This window comes from Nuphar pumila, chromosome 7 (genome assembly GCF_984573655.1).
Source record: "Nuphar pumila chromosome 7, dmNupPumi1.hap1.1, whole genome shotgun sequence".
Classification (NCBI taxonomy): domain Eukaryota; kingdom Viridiplantae; phylum Streptophyta; class Magnoliopsida; order Nymphaeales; family Nymphaeaceae; genus Nuphar; species Nuphar pumila.
In genome coordinates, this window is record NC_143255.1 from 2,050,908 (window position 1) to 2,063,988 (window position 13,081).

Sequence of the window (13,081 nt, forward strand, 5' to 3'; positions counted from 1 at the left end):
TTTAATAAACGGGTTAGGCGGGTGGGTCAACCCGTTTACACGAACCCGCAACCCATTTACACGAACCCGTCAACCCGCAACCCGTCAACTCGCAACCCACAACCCGTGTAACGTGTTATCGTGCCTATGTTATCGGGTCGACCCGTTTAATAAACGGGTCGCCGTGTCGTGTAATCATGTTATATTGATCAGATCCGACCCAACCCATTTGGTCGGGTTACCTGTTTAATAAATGGGTCATGTTCGTGTTTGCCACATCCGACCTGTTTAATAAATGGGTCGTGTTCGTGTTGAAGTATTCTGACCCGCCAACCCGACCCGCCGACCCGACCCGATTGCCACCCCTACCCATAAGTGTCAACCTAAACGTGCCATGCCCAGTAAAAGGCGTTGTTCAATGGTCCTGATTTGAAAAATCGACCGCGTGACACATCATTGAAAACTGACCTCTTTTGGTTGCACTTCATGTCGCCATGACTCACAAAAATTTACCAAGACACGTGGCAATAAAAGAAGAGCTAACTTAACTGAAAGGTGTAACCGGGATCATTTCCAGAACGTCATTGGAGTAACTTGATTTTAGAATGCAACATCGTGCACCCGAAACCATTCCATTTTAGACAAAGTGAGGACGCTTCCAGATAAACCTCAAATCTTCTCAGGCATTTAGTTTATACATTGTCTTATAATAGCCTTCAGTTTCTCAGAGACAAGACGAGAGAGAGAGAGAGAGAGAATGTCTGTGCATGAGTGGAAGAGCTTCTTCGAGGAAGAGGATCGACCGGAGAAGCCTCGAAGGTATGGAGTCACGGAGATGAGGGGCCCCAACTACACCCTCATGAACCAGACCGTCATTCAGGTACTTACCATCTCTCTCTCAATTCTGAATTACAAAGATTGGGTGCGCGATTCTGCCTTTTTGGTATAAAAGCACATTGGTTCATCGAAATCGTTGTTTTCGAATTGTGGGTCTTGATCATTTGTGATTAAGAATATGCCTTTTCACTTTTATTCTTTTAATGGTGAGGAATTCTGATGTTGGTCTAAGCTTGAGCTCTAAAATTGGGATTGTTAGTGTTTGGGTTTAGTGGAAGAAATGGGATTGTAGGGCTTCCAATTTGATATGGAACTGCATGCCTTGTGGGGGTCATCTTCTAGTCTGTTTGCTTGCTTTCTTTCCTAGTTAATAACTTAAGATACAATCCTTCTCAAAATAACTTAAGATACACTCACAACCTTGTAGCAAAGTTTCCATGTCGAATTCATTGGGCCTCTTGAGAATCTATGTTTGTGTCGAGTAGGATAGTTGGATGAATCTAGTCTGACTCATCCAATGAGCCTGATTAATGTCAATAGAAGATTATCATGGATGATTTGACCAGTCATAATTTATGAATTGGGGAATCATGCATCTTTGTGGGCATACTTTTCCATGAATGATGAACATGGTGTCCTTTTAGTTTTTACCAACAAAGAAGTTTGCTATGTGGGATCATATCGTCATAGAACAACATCCATTGGCCAATTGGTATGCATGTTGATTCTGATGTATTCTCAGAAGCGATCAATGACCCAGAGTTGGATATCAGTGTATACTCCATAATCAGATCAGTGTGATCTTATCCGGCTGTAGATTTATTAGCATTCAGCAGCCTTTCTCTTATGCAGTCATTGGTTTAAATACACGTGTCACCAGGGGGCGTAGCTAGGATTCATGTGAGGGGGGGGGGGGGCAAACAGGGGTGCAGCAAAAAATTTTTTATTTGTGTGATAGTCGAGGGTTCGGTGGCAGCGCCCCCGAAAATTTTTTTTTTGAGATAAAATAAAAATGGCTACAATTCTTAATAAAAATCTATTTCATATGGACAAATCAAAGTATTTGCTGCAGTCAGGGCTGGGCTAAAAAATGGATAAAAATCTATTTCATATGGAATCAGGGCAGGGCTAGGACTGGGCTTTAAAAAAAAAAAAATTTAACTGTTTGGGGAGGCAGGACTGGGCTACAGCCCAGTCCTGCCCCCCCCTAGCTACGCCCCTGCGTGTCACATTGCAAGATCTTAGGTTCTCGGTACCAATGCTCTCTTTTGTCTATTCCCTCATGGTAAAAACTTATGATGTGATGATTTTAGATGCTTTACTTGAGCAATATTAAGCTCAACATTTTTATTACTTCAACATCACGGTGCATCTTGGATATGCTAGTTAAGAATTTGAAGATTAATTTTATGTTGATAATAACTACTTGAATGTTCAGAGTGAAAATAGGAAAATAATTGAAATTCACAAATACGCATGTGAGATGATTTTTTAGTGTAATTTAGATAGCATCTAGAGTAAATTCCCACTTCAAACAATTATTGTAGAGATGTTTAGAAGTACTTATCTCAAAGTTCAAAACCTACCCATGATAATTCTTGAAATGGCTTTTTCCCCAATTGAACGAGTTTTTTCCCCTTAACCATATTCCTAATGATAGGTGACGTATGTGAATCATAAATGTGCTGTCAATATTGTCTTCAGTTAGATTGTGGCTGAATTGGGATCTGAGAATTCCTAATTCCATTGTTTCAAAGAAAATGACTGAAGTTTATGATGTCACATCCATGTGCATGTTGTTAAATGTGAAGATCCAAATTAATCATCCCATAGGTTTTCCCTTACCACCATTTCATCACATCCTTTAAGAAAAATTTCATAGGAAATGCCCGGTTAAAATAGTTCTAGTCCCCGGAAAATTTGATGGAAAGATCTGTAATTAGTTCGTTCTTATCTTAAACATGCCTATAACAGTTGCCATTTTTTTGAATTTGAAGAACATCCAAAAGTAACAAATATTCTGTTGTGGAGGAGTAAAAAAAAAGAAGCAATGAATGTGAAGGGTTAGAAGTAGCGAATTTGTTGCAAAATTAGCTCCAAAATGCTAGATAATCAACACAATGATATGTTTCAAGAAAACTTTCCAATTCCAAAATAAATATGTTGATTGTGGTGAGGGAAAGGATTGACGCTAATTAATATATGGTCTTGAGGCGATTCTTGCATCTTTCACAGGTGTGAAACTTATAAAAGAAGATGATTTTTTTTTGCGAAAATGTACTTGAATAATTTGGTCTTCAAGTACACATGAGATCAACCACTAAAAATGGCCATAATGCCAAAAATAACAATGTGGTATCTGGAAAGCATTTTCCTCATGCACCTTAATGCTTTCTGCAGGACATTTTGGAGTCTATGGGACAATTTGTTGATGGCTTGAAGTTCTCAGGGGGTTCACACAGTTTGTTGCCAAAGGCTTTCATCAAGGAAGTTACAGATATGGCTCACAAACATGATGTCTATGTCAGCACTGGAGAATGGGCAGAGCATTTACTTCGTAAAGGACCAGCAACTTTCAGACAGTATGTTGAGGTGTGCAAAGTTCTGGATATTTCGTTTCATATGCAGTATTTTTTGGTTCTTGTTTGCTTAAAAGATAATATCTCCTACAGGAATGTAAAGACCTGGGCTTTGACAATATTGAGTTAAATGTTGGATCACTGGATGTTCCTGAAGAAACTCTCTTGAGATACATTCACTTGATAAAGAGTGCTGGCCTCAAAGCAAAGCCTCAGTTTTCAGTAAAAGTAGAGACATCCAGAATCCCTGTCAAAGATAATAGGGCATTTGGGGCCTATAATGCTCCAGTTCCACGGACCTCTGGTATGTTTATTCCAATTGTATTTTGAGTTCATGTATTTTTTGAAAACATTAATATAACAAGTATAGAAATAAAAAGGCTTAAAATATAATAATTTGGGTGAATATAACTTGAATATCGTAATATTATTAAACTAGGTAATATTTTTAAAATATCAAGATTTTTTCAGAATTGTATTGGCTTCTGAATTCCGAAGTTGTCATATAAAGTCGCTATATTTTCGAAATCTTGCTGATATTCATTGTATGTAGATTGGTACGATTGCAGTGATGGAGTTTCTGTTTCAAATCTAGTGGAACTTTAAGACAATGGGGGATTTGAACTATTGTCTGTGGCTGTTCTATGTGTACCCTTCTCATAGTCAAACATTTAACTCCCCCACTGAACATGTCTCCATTTCTTCGCCAACTTCTCTCTCTCTCTCTCTCTCTCTCTCACACACACACACAGACACACACACACACACACACACATGAGTGTGCACCAACATACATGCAGATGCCCGTAGACATAGATATAAGACAGAATGATTTTGTGTGTCTGCTTTCAAAAAACCAGAACAAAATGTCCTGTGTCGTGTTCAGCTTATCCATCCCTGTGTGTCTGTCTTTTCTTTCACTAGAATTCTCACCTTCTTGTAAGAGCTTCCATTCCCTTTGGTACTCTTCTCCTTATGAGGGTTTCAAAGGAGACTTTGATTCGGGAATTTGATGTATGCTGTCATCCTTGGAACCTTCATTTCGTTAGAAAGAATGATTTTGCATGAATTAATGTGGTGAGACACTGACTGAGTTGTCAATCTGAAACAAACCTTGAAGCTTTGAAGAAATGAAGGCTTTCATTCAAATTTAGCGTTCACATTATTGATGCATCTATTGAAATTGGATTTCAGTGGGTTATTATATAAGAAAAATTCTTGGGCTCTTGCATTTTGCAGAATCAAGCTTGCCATGTAGTTTTGATAAAATGGATTTTGGGTTTAGTTAGGACAGCAAAAAGCAGTCTTGAAATTTTTTTGTCAGAGTAATAGGTTCAGTTTCTTAGGTCAAGTTGAAACGGATTAATTTTCTTTTGATGAGGATAATGACATATGTGGTCTGGTCTTAGTTATTGGATGATGTTGGCATCATTTTCACCTAGCTGAGGTTTATTTTTGGCCTGTGTTAGCTTCAATTTCGTCTAGGTGATTGTTCAGTTTTGGTTGCCATTGTTAGTAGTTTTTTGTAGTTTGTTTCTCAAGGTTTTGTGCTGCTTTCTCTCACTTGGAAGTTTTCTGCTCACTTAGGCATCAATTCTTTGGTGGCTTCGTACCCTGCGCTAGTACAGAAGGTTTTGATTTTGACCTAATGAATGTCTATACATTTGGTTTTGGTATCCAATTTTATACCAAAATAGATGGATATTGTTGTTTATTTTGGTGGATGAAATTGCTGCAGTTGTGTTTGAAATTCTTTTTTCACTAAAGGACTGATACTTGAATCTCATTTTTGAGGTGATTCACTCTTTAGATTTGTGATAATGTATGCAAAACTTTGTTTTCTTTTTCTTTAGTTATATTGCTACTGAAGTTGTTAGATATTTATTATATTAGTGTTGATCAATTAGGTCTAGGTCATGTTCAGGAATTTCTTTTGGTTTGAAGTCATGACGGCTTTTGATGTGCATGTTTCAAAGTTGAGGTCTTCTTTAATTATTCAAATTAGCATAAGAATCCTATTTATTTTCTATACAACAACAACAACAACAACTACACCTTCATCCCAAAACAATTGGGGTCGGCGATATGAACCAAAAAAGAAAATCATTCTGGGTCTTCCACATGAATCCTTCTCCTCCAATCATTTCTATTCAATGCCATGTCCTCGGTGAGGTTCAAAGCATTCATATCCTGTTTATTTTCTATAATTTTATAAATTATGTTCCAAGGATTTGTGAACTTAAGAGAGAATTTATGCATGCAGTTTGTTTGAAACTAAGTTACTAGGTTGGTGTTGATCTTTTATAATCTGCTGAGTAACAAGTTATTTAATATAGAACCCTACTTTATGTTTCTTATAGTTATGATATATCTTTTGCTTGTGTTTATGAGTCTTATAATGATCTTCACATTGTCCAAAGCAAGTTGTTTTTTCTCTTTTTTCCTCTCCTTTTTCCTTTTCTGGAATTCTAGTATTTTCTATGTTAATATTTAATGGTGAATTTGTATTGTTGAATCTCAATATCAAGTATGTTAAGCTTCACCAAACTTGTTATGGGAGCCTGGGAGGGAAAGATGACAAATGAGTAAATTGATATTTGCATCATGCAATTAGAGCCACTTGTATTGTATTTTTATTAATTTCCTAAGATGGTGTGCACTGTGTACATTAGAGAGAATGAAGAGGTACTTGGATAAGCCTTATTCTATAGCATCATTTACCAGTGTATCTAAATCTTATTGAAAATGAGACTAAAAAGGGATACATTACCTTTACGATGAAAAGTGGGAATTGTGGAACTTTGTATGATTTGTCTGGGGTAGGAAGCTGGTGTTGATGTTAATTTTTTCCATTGCAATTTTGTTCCTCCAACTGCTGCTTCCAGTGCAAAATTTATGTTTCCACACTAGTGTGCTGCAGCCAGGTGGTTGTCTCATCTGTGAAGGCCCTCATCAATGATTCTGGCTGCTCTGGCTAGCCATTCCATGTGCACTGTCCTTCATATCTGAATTGATCTCCTGAAAAGATCTTTGACTTTATAGTGTATCTTTCACGCTTTATGCAGTTTTTGTTGAAGATGTTGATCTGTTGATCAGAAGGGCTGAGAGATGCTTGGAAGCGGGAGCAGACATGATCATGATTGATGCTGATGGAGTGAGCACATATTTTGATTCCCTTCGATCAGATATAATAGCAAAAGTTGTTGGACGTTTGGGACTGGAGAAAACTATGTTTGAAGCGTCTAATCCTGGCACTTCAGAATGGTTTATTCGACAGTATGGTCCAAGGGTAGGTGCTATACATTCCGTCTACATTGTACTGCATCTATTACGTGGAGGATCCACTTCATGGATTGTCAGGCCTGTCTTGAATCTGATAATTATTGGTTATTAATATCCCATCATGCTAGTAGGATGATTGAGAGATTGGTCTTGAGAGAGTGCAATTAACTAAAAGTGTGTTCACTGTGTTGTAGTTTCTTCTCTGTTTTGAAGTTATCATCAAAGGTTTTCACTCTTTCCCCTGCACTTTCAGGTGAACCTCTTTGTTGATCACTCTCAGCTTATGAAACTTGAGTGCCTGCGAGGTCCACACTTTATCCGTCGGTTATCATGACTGTGACACCTGTTCCCAGAGAATGATATTGGATCCGAGGAGTTGATATTGTTCAAAGGTGAATAGTTTCAGCCAGTTTGCTGTTGTATCTTGCTGTGATGTTGCTTCTGTTAAGACCTGTTGAATTTTTGCAGTTTGTGTCTATGTTCTATAGCTAGCCTAAAATGTATGTATATGGCTTCAGAAACGTTTGTAAGATGGTTCCTTCACTTCAACTGTCACAATCTGGCTGCATTTGACTCACTGGACCTGGACACACCAGCTGGCGTTGTCCAGGACCTGTGAGTCGCATGTTCTGTTGCCCTCCTCTGAATTATAAAGCAGTGGGAAGCAACTGGTCCCCACTGTACCACTTCGTTCCCGCATATTAAATGCAGGCCTGCACCCGGGAAGGGACCGGTCAGTCCCTGCTCGGGTGTGCCCCGCTGTTCAAACACCCCTGAGGGTGCGACTCACATGTTCTGTTGCCCTCCCTTGAATTATAAAGCAGTGGGAATCAACTGGTCCCCGCTGTACCAATTGGTTCCCGCATATTAAATGCAGGCCTGCACCCGGGCAGGGACCGGTCAGTCCCTGCTCGGATGTGCCCCGCTATTCAAACATGCCCTCTACTACCTGTTAGCAAGAGGCTCAGAGCGTGTCCATCTATCTTTGAGAAGGAATTGTTTACAACTGTACTTGTGTACATTTATACGTTACCTGTAAATGAAGTATATTAGCCGTTATACACATTCGACCACCGTTCCTTTGTGCAGATAATGCGTTGGTTGATCAATTTATAAGCTATTGCTGCTTTTGTGATCACATAATATTGAATATACAATTTGCATCTACATATCACAGAATAATGCATTGATCTCAAACATCTAAAAATCTCAGTTACATGTATGTCAGGTGCTAAACGTATCTGAGCATCAAAACTATGGGTGCATTTGAGAGCCTTGAATCTGAGATCGAAGGATATGATGTGGCATGGTTTGAAAGGGCAATACATGGTGTGTCTGGCTCATCCTCGGCTCTCAAAACCGATCCCTCCTATTTGAGAACCCAGGCATTCAAACACTTCCTATATGTATATACAAAGATTAAGCGTTAGTCACCCAAGGGGTTTGGCATAGTGGGATGAGGGCGGGGGGAGGGGGGCTAGGTTGCTTGACGGACAATCTGGGTTCAAATCCCATGGGCGACACCCCCGCATAATCCGAAGCTTGGCCACTCCACTCCCTGGGGTCGAGGGGTAAGCCCTCAGTTTTACGCTGACAGGACAACAACGATAAGTATGGCAGGCTGAGCTGCTGCGACTAGGTCTCTGCCCTTGCGGTTTCTCCTAGTAAAATATTAAAAAAAAAGTTCGAGTGTTTGTACCGAAATACTGCTTATGTTGGTATCCTCTGAGAGCATAGCTGTGTGTTTTTCATATGAATATTTTTTAAACTACTGCTTATGTCGGTATACTCTGAGAGCATAGCAGTGTTCTCAAATGGATCACCTTCTAGTGTCTGGTCTACTTTCCAACTGTATCTGTTGGTCTAGGGTGATACCCTGGTAGAGGAACGGAGTAGATCTCATTCAGATTCCCTATGACCAAGGAGCATGCTTGGATTGATGGAATTGTTCCGAAACATCATGACCCTTCTGCACATGTATACCAACCGTAACAGCAAGACATCAAGAAGGCTGTTTTTTTTTTTGATGGGCAAGACCAGTTATACATCATACCATTGGGATTTGAACTTGCAACGTCCCAACACAAGGTAACATGGCTCCTACCAAACAAGGGTAGCCCCACAGGAAAACTTATGCCGAGTCATGAGACCTGCCCCTCTGGAAAGTCCTGCCGCGATATGTCACCAGGCTTGACAGTGTAAAACCCAAGGCCACCCCCTCACCATCAGGAAGCCTGCTGCTTTGGCCTTATGGCAAGAGACACATCTTGTGTGTCGAATTTGCGATGTTTTCCAACTTGAACGTTTTAAGCAGACCACCTAGCCATGTGTGCTGAGCCCTTGTGGGGTTACGAGATTGACCTATTTTCAACCTGAAGTTGCATGATTGCCTGTCAAAACGGTCTGTTTTTTTTTTTTTTTGACAGAGAAAGCTGGGGTTAAGCAGACCCCTACCAGTTATACAACCATACCATTTGGGGTTCGAACTTGCAACGTCCCAACACAAGGTCTGTTGATTTAGACTTTTTTCTTTTCCTTGTTGCCCATCTGTTTTTTGTTCCTTTTCTGTACATACTGGAGGGACTCTGTCACATAGTTATGGATGTTGACAGGGATATGGTACATACTTGAAACACAAATTCGTGATTTTGATGAAATTAAGATACGAGGACATGACATCAATTTGTCAAAAACCTACCGTATTACTGTTTAACATAATTGTTATTACATAATATTTATTTTTAAGCACAGACGCAGGTCTGTGTGTGTGTGTGTGGGCGTTAAACTTAAGATTATTAAAAAATTACAAAACGAACCATAAAAACTAATAAAATGTGAAAAAAATCAAATACATTTTAAGACCATTAAACTTCCCTCTTGTGGTTGCAGTTTTGGATCCCTACTGCACTTTTTAGTACATACATGACCATGTAAATACCCAATACTTTTTTTTCTTTTTCCTTTTCTGTGGCCAATAATTCTCTCGAATCTTCCCGGAAGAACAAGCAACTGCCGAGCTCTTCACCATCCGAATCTGAATGTGAATTCGAATCCATTCAGCCAATATTCGATTAGTCAGATATGGTATTGGCTACATCTGATCCGATTACAAAACTACTTTGAGCAACACAAATCTGAGCACCAAGAAGTTCAGGATAGGCAACACCTAGACCAAAAAAAATAGCCACCAAAAACCAAAAACTTCCCACTGAATCTTGGACTATAAATACAATCTTAGATCCTTCTGAATAATCCCACCGACTAAATTGAATCAAGTACATGCCCACTGGAACATTCATCTTAGACTCAATAATAGGTCCACCTTCAAACCATATTTGGAGTGTGTCTACGTTCACCCCCATAGACTTCAAATATATAAAAATACTATTTGAACTTAGGATACGTTTGGAAGTGAGAAAAATGTAGGAAAAGTAATATCAAATGAAAAATCAGTATGATTTTTTTGACCCTTCCAAACAAGAGAGTTTTTCTAACATTCCTTCAGAAGGGAGGTGGAGGAATGTTTCCTACGAAGAGAAAATGGCGAGGTCAATTTTCCACCACCCATCTTACCACATCTCACCATCATCCTCGACAAGCTCCTCCTCATCCTTTGCATCACCACCGTCAACGACTCTTTCAATTTTGCCCTCCTCCTATTCTCCGTTGCCTAGTCCCTCTATGCCTACTGGGTCACCCTGCACATCCCCCATTCTTCCGACCTCCTCCTCTACTTCCTCTTTGTCGTCCCGACCCCCTCCTCCGTGTTGAAAATAAATTAAACTTGAACAATGTTTCTAAAATTATTGAGCATGTACAAGCTTCTAAGAGTCTTCTAAAATTATTGAGCATGTACAAGCTTCTAAGAGTCTTTTAAAATTATTTAGTATGTACAAGTTTCTAAGAGTCTTCTAGAATTATTATGTATAGGTTTCTAAGAGTCTTCTAGAGTTATTAAGTAGGTACACGTTTCTAAGAGTCTTTTGGAGTCTCAATACATCTAGAAAGGTCTTACTAGTGCTATAAACGCCTAATCTAAGAGTCAATGTATGAATCCAAGTGTGAAGAGCCTTTTTAAGTAAAAGTGTTAGAAGTCATTCTCCATCATCGTTCTTCACTTTTTTTCTCCATTCTATATTTTATTCTCTTTAAATTGGTATCAAAGTTTGTTCGATTAAAATGAATAACTCTATTCCTCTTTATTTTGTCCCTCAATTAGCCAAAGAAAATTATGACAATTGAAGTATTCAAATGAAAGCTATTCTTGGATCTCAAGAATTGTGGAAGATAGTCGAAAAAGGCTATGTTGAAGTTGAAAATAAAGAAGAAATGATACAGGCTCAAAGAGAGAGTCTAAAAGCGTCGAGAAAAAAAGATAAAAGAGCTCTTGTGGTAATCTACTAAGGAGTAACCTCAAATGAAGTCGCTTTTGAGAAGATTGCGTGTGCTACTTCCTCAAAACAAGCATGAGAAATTTTGGAAAATTCATTTAAAGGAGGTGAAAAGGTAAAAAGGTTCGTTTGCAAACTCTTCAAGGAGAGTTTGAAGGTTTGCATAAAACAGAGTCAGAATCAGTTTCTGATTATTGTTCACGAGTATTGTCTATAGTTAACCAATTAAAAAGGAAATGATGAAACTATGGATGATGTTCGTGTCATTGAAAATTTTTCTCGTTCTTTGGATTCAAAATTTGACTACATTATGATAGCCATTAAAGAATCAAAAGACTTGAATACCATGACCATTGATGAACTTATGGGCTCGTTGCAAGCTCATGAAGAAAGGCTAATAAAAAAGAAAAAAGAAGTAGTTTTGGATCAAGCACTCTAGTCAAAATTGTCTCTAAATGAGAAGAAGGAGATTTTCAAAAACCAAAGAGGTCGAGGACATGGTCGTGAAAGAAGTGAAAGCTTTAGAGGAAGAGGCTCATATGCTCATGGAAGAGACGATTATTCAAGCAAGGAGAATGACTTGAATCAAAATCAAATTTTTAAAGGCTCGCAAAGAGGAAAGGTCATGAAAATCAAAGAGGGAGAGGTCATAGCTATTTTGAATGTTATAATTGCTACAAACCTGGTCATATGGCAAGTGAATACTGGTACAAGGAGGAAGAAAGGCATGATGCTCGTTTGGTGTGTGAAAACAAAAACCAAGAGCAAAATCATGACACTTTGTTGCTTGTGTCTCATGGTGGAGATCTTGATGATGTCTGGTACATAGACAATGGTGTTAGCAAGCATATGACAGGTAAAAAAAATTATTTTCTAAGTTGTTTGAATCTAATTATGGTAAAGTTAAAGTAGGAGATAAAAATGCTTACAAAGTTAGTGGTGTTGGTGAAATGAAGTTCAAAATAAAATCAGGAAAAATGGAGAAAATGTCTGAAGTTTATTTCGTTCCTAGTTTGAACAATAATTTGCTCAGTGTGGGGCATCTTTTGAAGAAATGATACGACATTCATTTCCATGACATGGCTTGCTACTTGTCAAGGAAAAAACAAGTTATTGCAAGGGTTGGAGTTGCTTCAAATAATCTTTTTTCACTCACTCTTCAAAATAAAAATATGACTTGTTTTACTAGTATTGATAATGAAGTTTCTAAGCTATGACATGATAGATATGAACACTTGAATTATAGAAATTTGAAGCTTCTCTCAAAGAAGATGATGGTCAAAGGCTTGCCTCAAATTGATCATCTTGATGAAGTTTGTGAAGCATGCCAACTCGGAAAGCAACACAGAAATCCATTTCCTCCTCAATCATCATGGCGTGCAACGAGACCTTTGGAGCTTATTCATTCAGATCTTTATGGTCTGATGACAGAGACATCATTGAGAGGTAATCATTATTTTATCTCTTTCATTGATTATTACTCACGAAAAGTTTGGGTGTATTGTGTCAAAAAAAATTTGAAGCTTTTCAGAAATTCAAAGACTTCAAGGCGGAAGTTGAAACATTTACTAGGCTGAAAATCAATACTTTGCGGACTGACCGCGGAGGTGAATATTTTTCAAATGAGTTTGAAAAATATTACAAGGACAATGGTATTCGGCATGAAATGACGATTCAACATACACCACAACAAAATAGTGTGTGTGAAAGAAAGAATCAGACAATTATGGAGATGGCCAGATGTATTCTTAAGAAGAAGAAGTTGTCAAGAAGATTTTGGGCAGAAGTTGTTTCTTGTGCAGTTTATCTTATTAAGAGATCACCAACAAGAAGCTTGAAAAATTGTACACCACATGAAGCATGGTATGGTTCAAAGCCTAATGCTCACTATCTTAAGGTATTCGGGAGCGTGGCTTATGCTCATGTTCCAGATGCTATGAGAAACAAGTTGGATGATAAATCAGAGAACTATATTTTCTTAGGCTACAACAAAAGAAGCAAGGCTTACAAGCT

General features: G+C 38.4%; 1 protein-coding gene across 1 annotated transcript; it reads left to right on the top strand.

Moving 5' to 3' along the window:
- Nucleotides 1–704: 704 nt before the first annotated feature.
- Nucleotides 705–7,223, top strand: HSA32 (Aldolase-type TIM barrel family protein). Its single transcript, XM_090013508.1, has 5 exons — nt 705–859; nt 3,217–3,408; nt 3,489–3,699; nt 6,461–6,684; nt 6,931–7,223. Exons 1-5 carry the CDS (start codon nt 737–739, stop codon nt 7,009–7,011), a joined length of 831 nt encoding a protein of 276 aa, XP_089869634.1. The 5' UTR covers nt 705–736; the 3' UTR covers nt 7,012–7,223.
- Nucleotides 7,224–13,081: the final 5,858 nt, after the last annotated feature.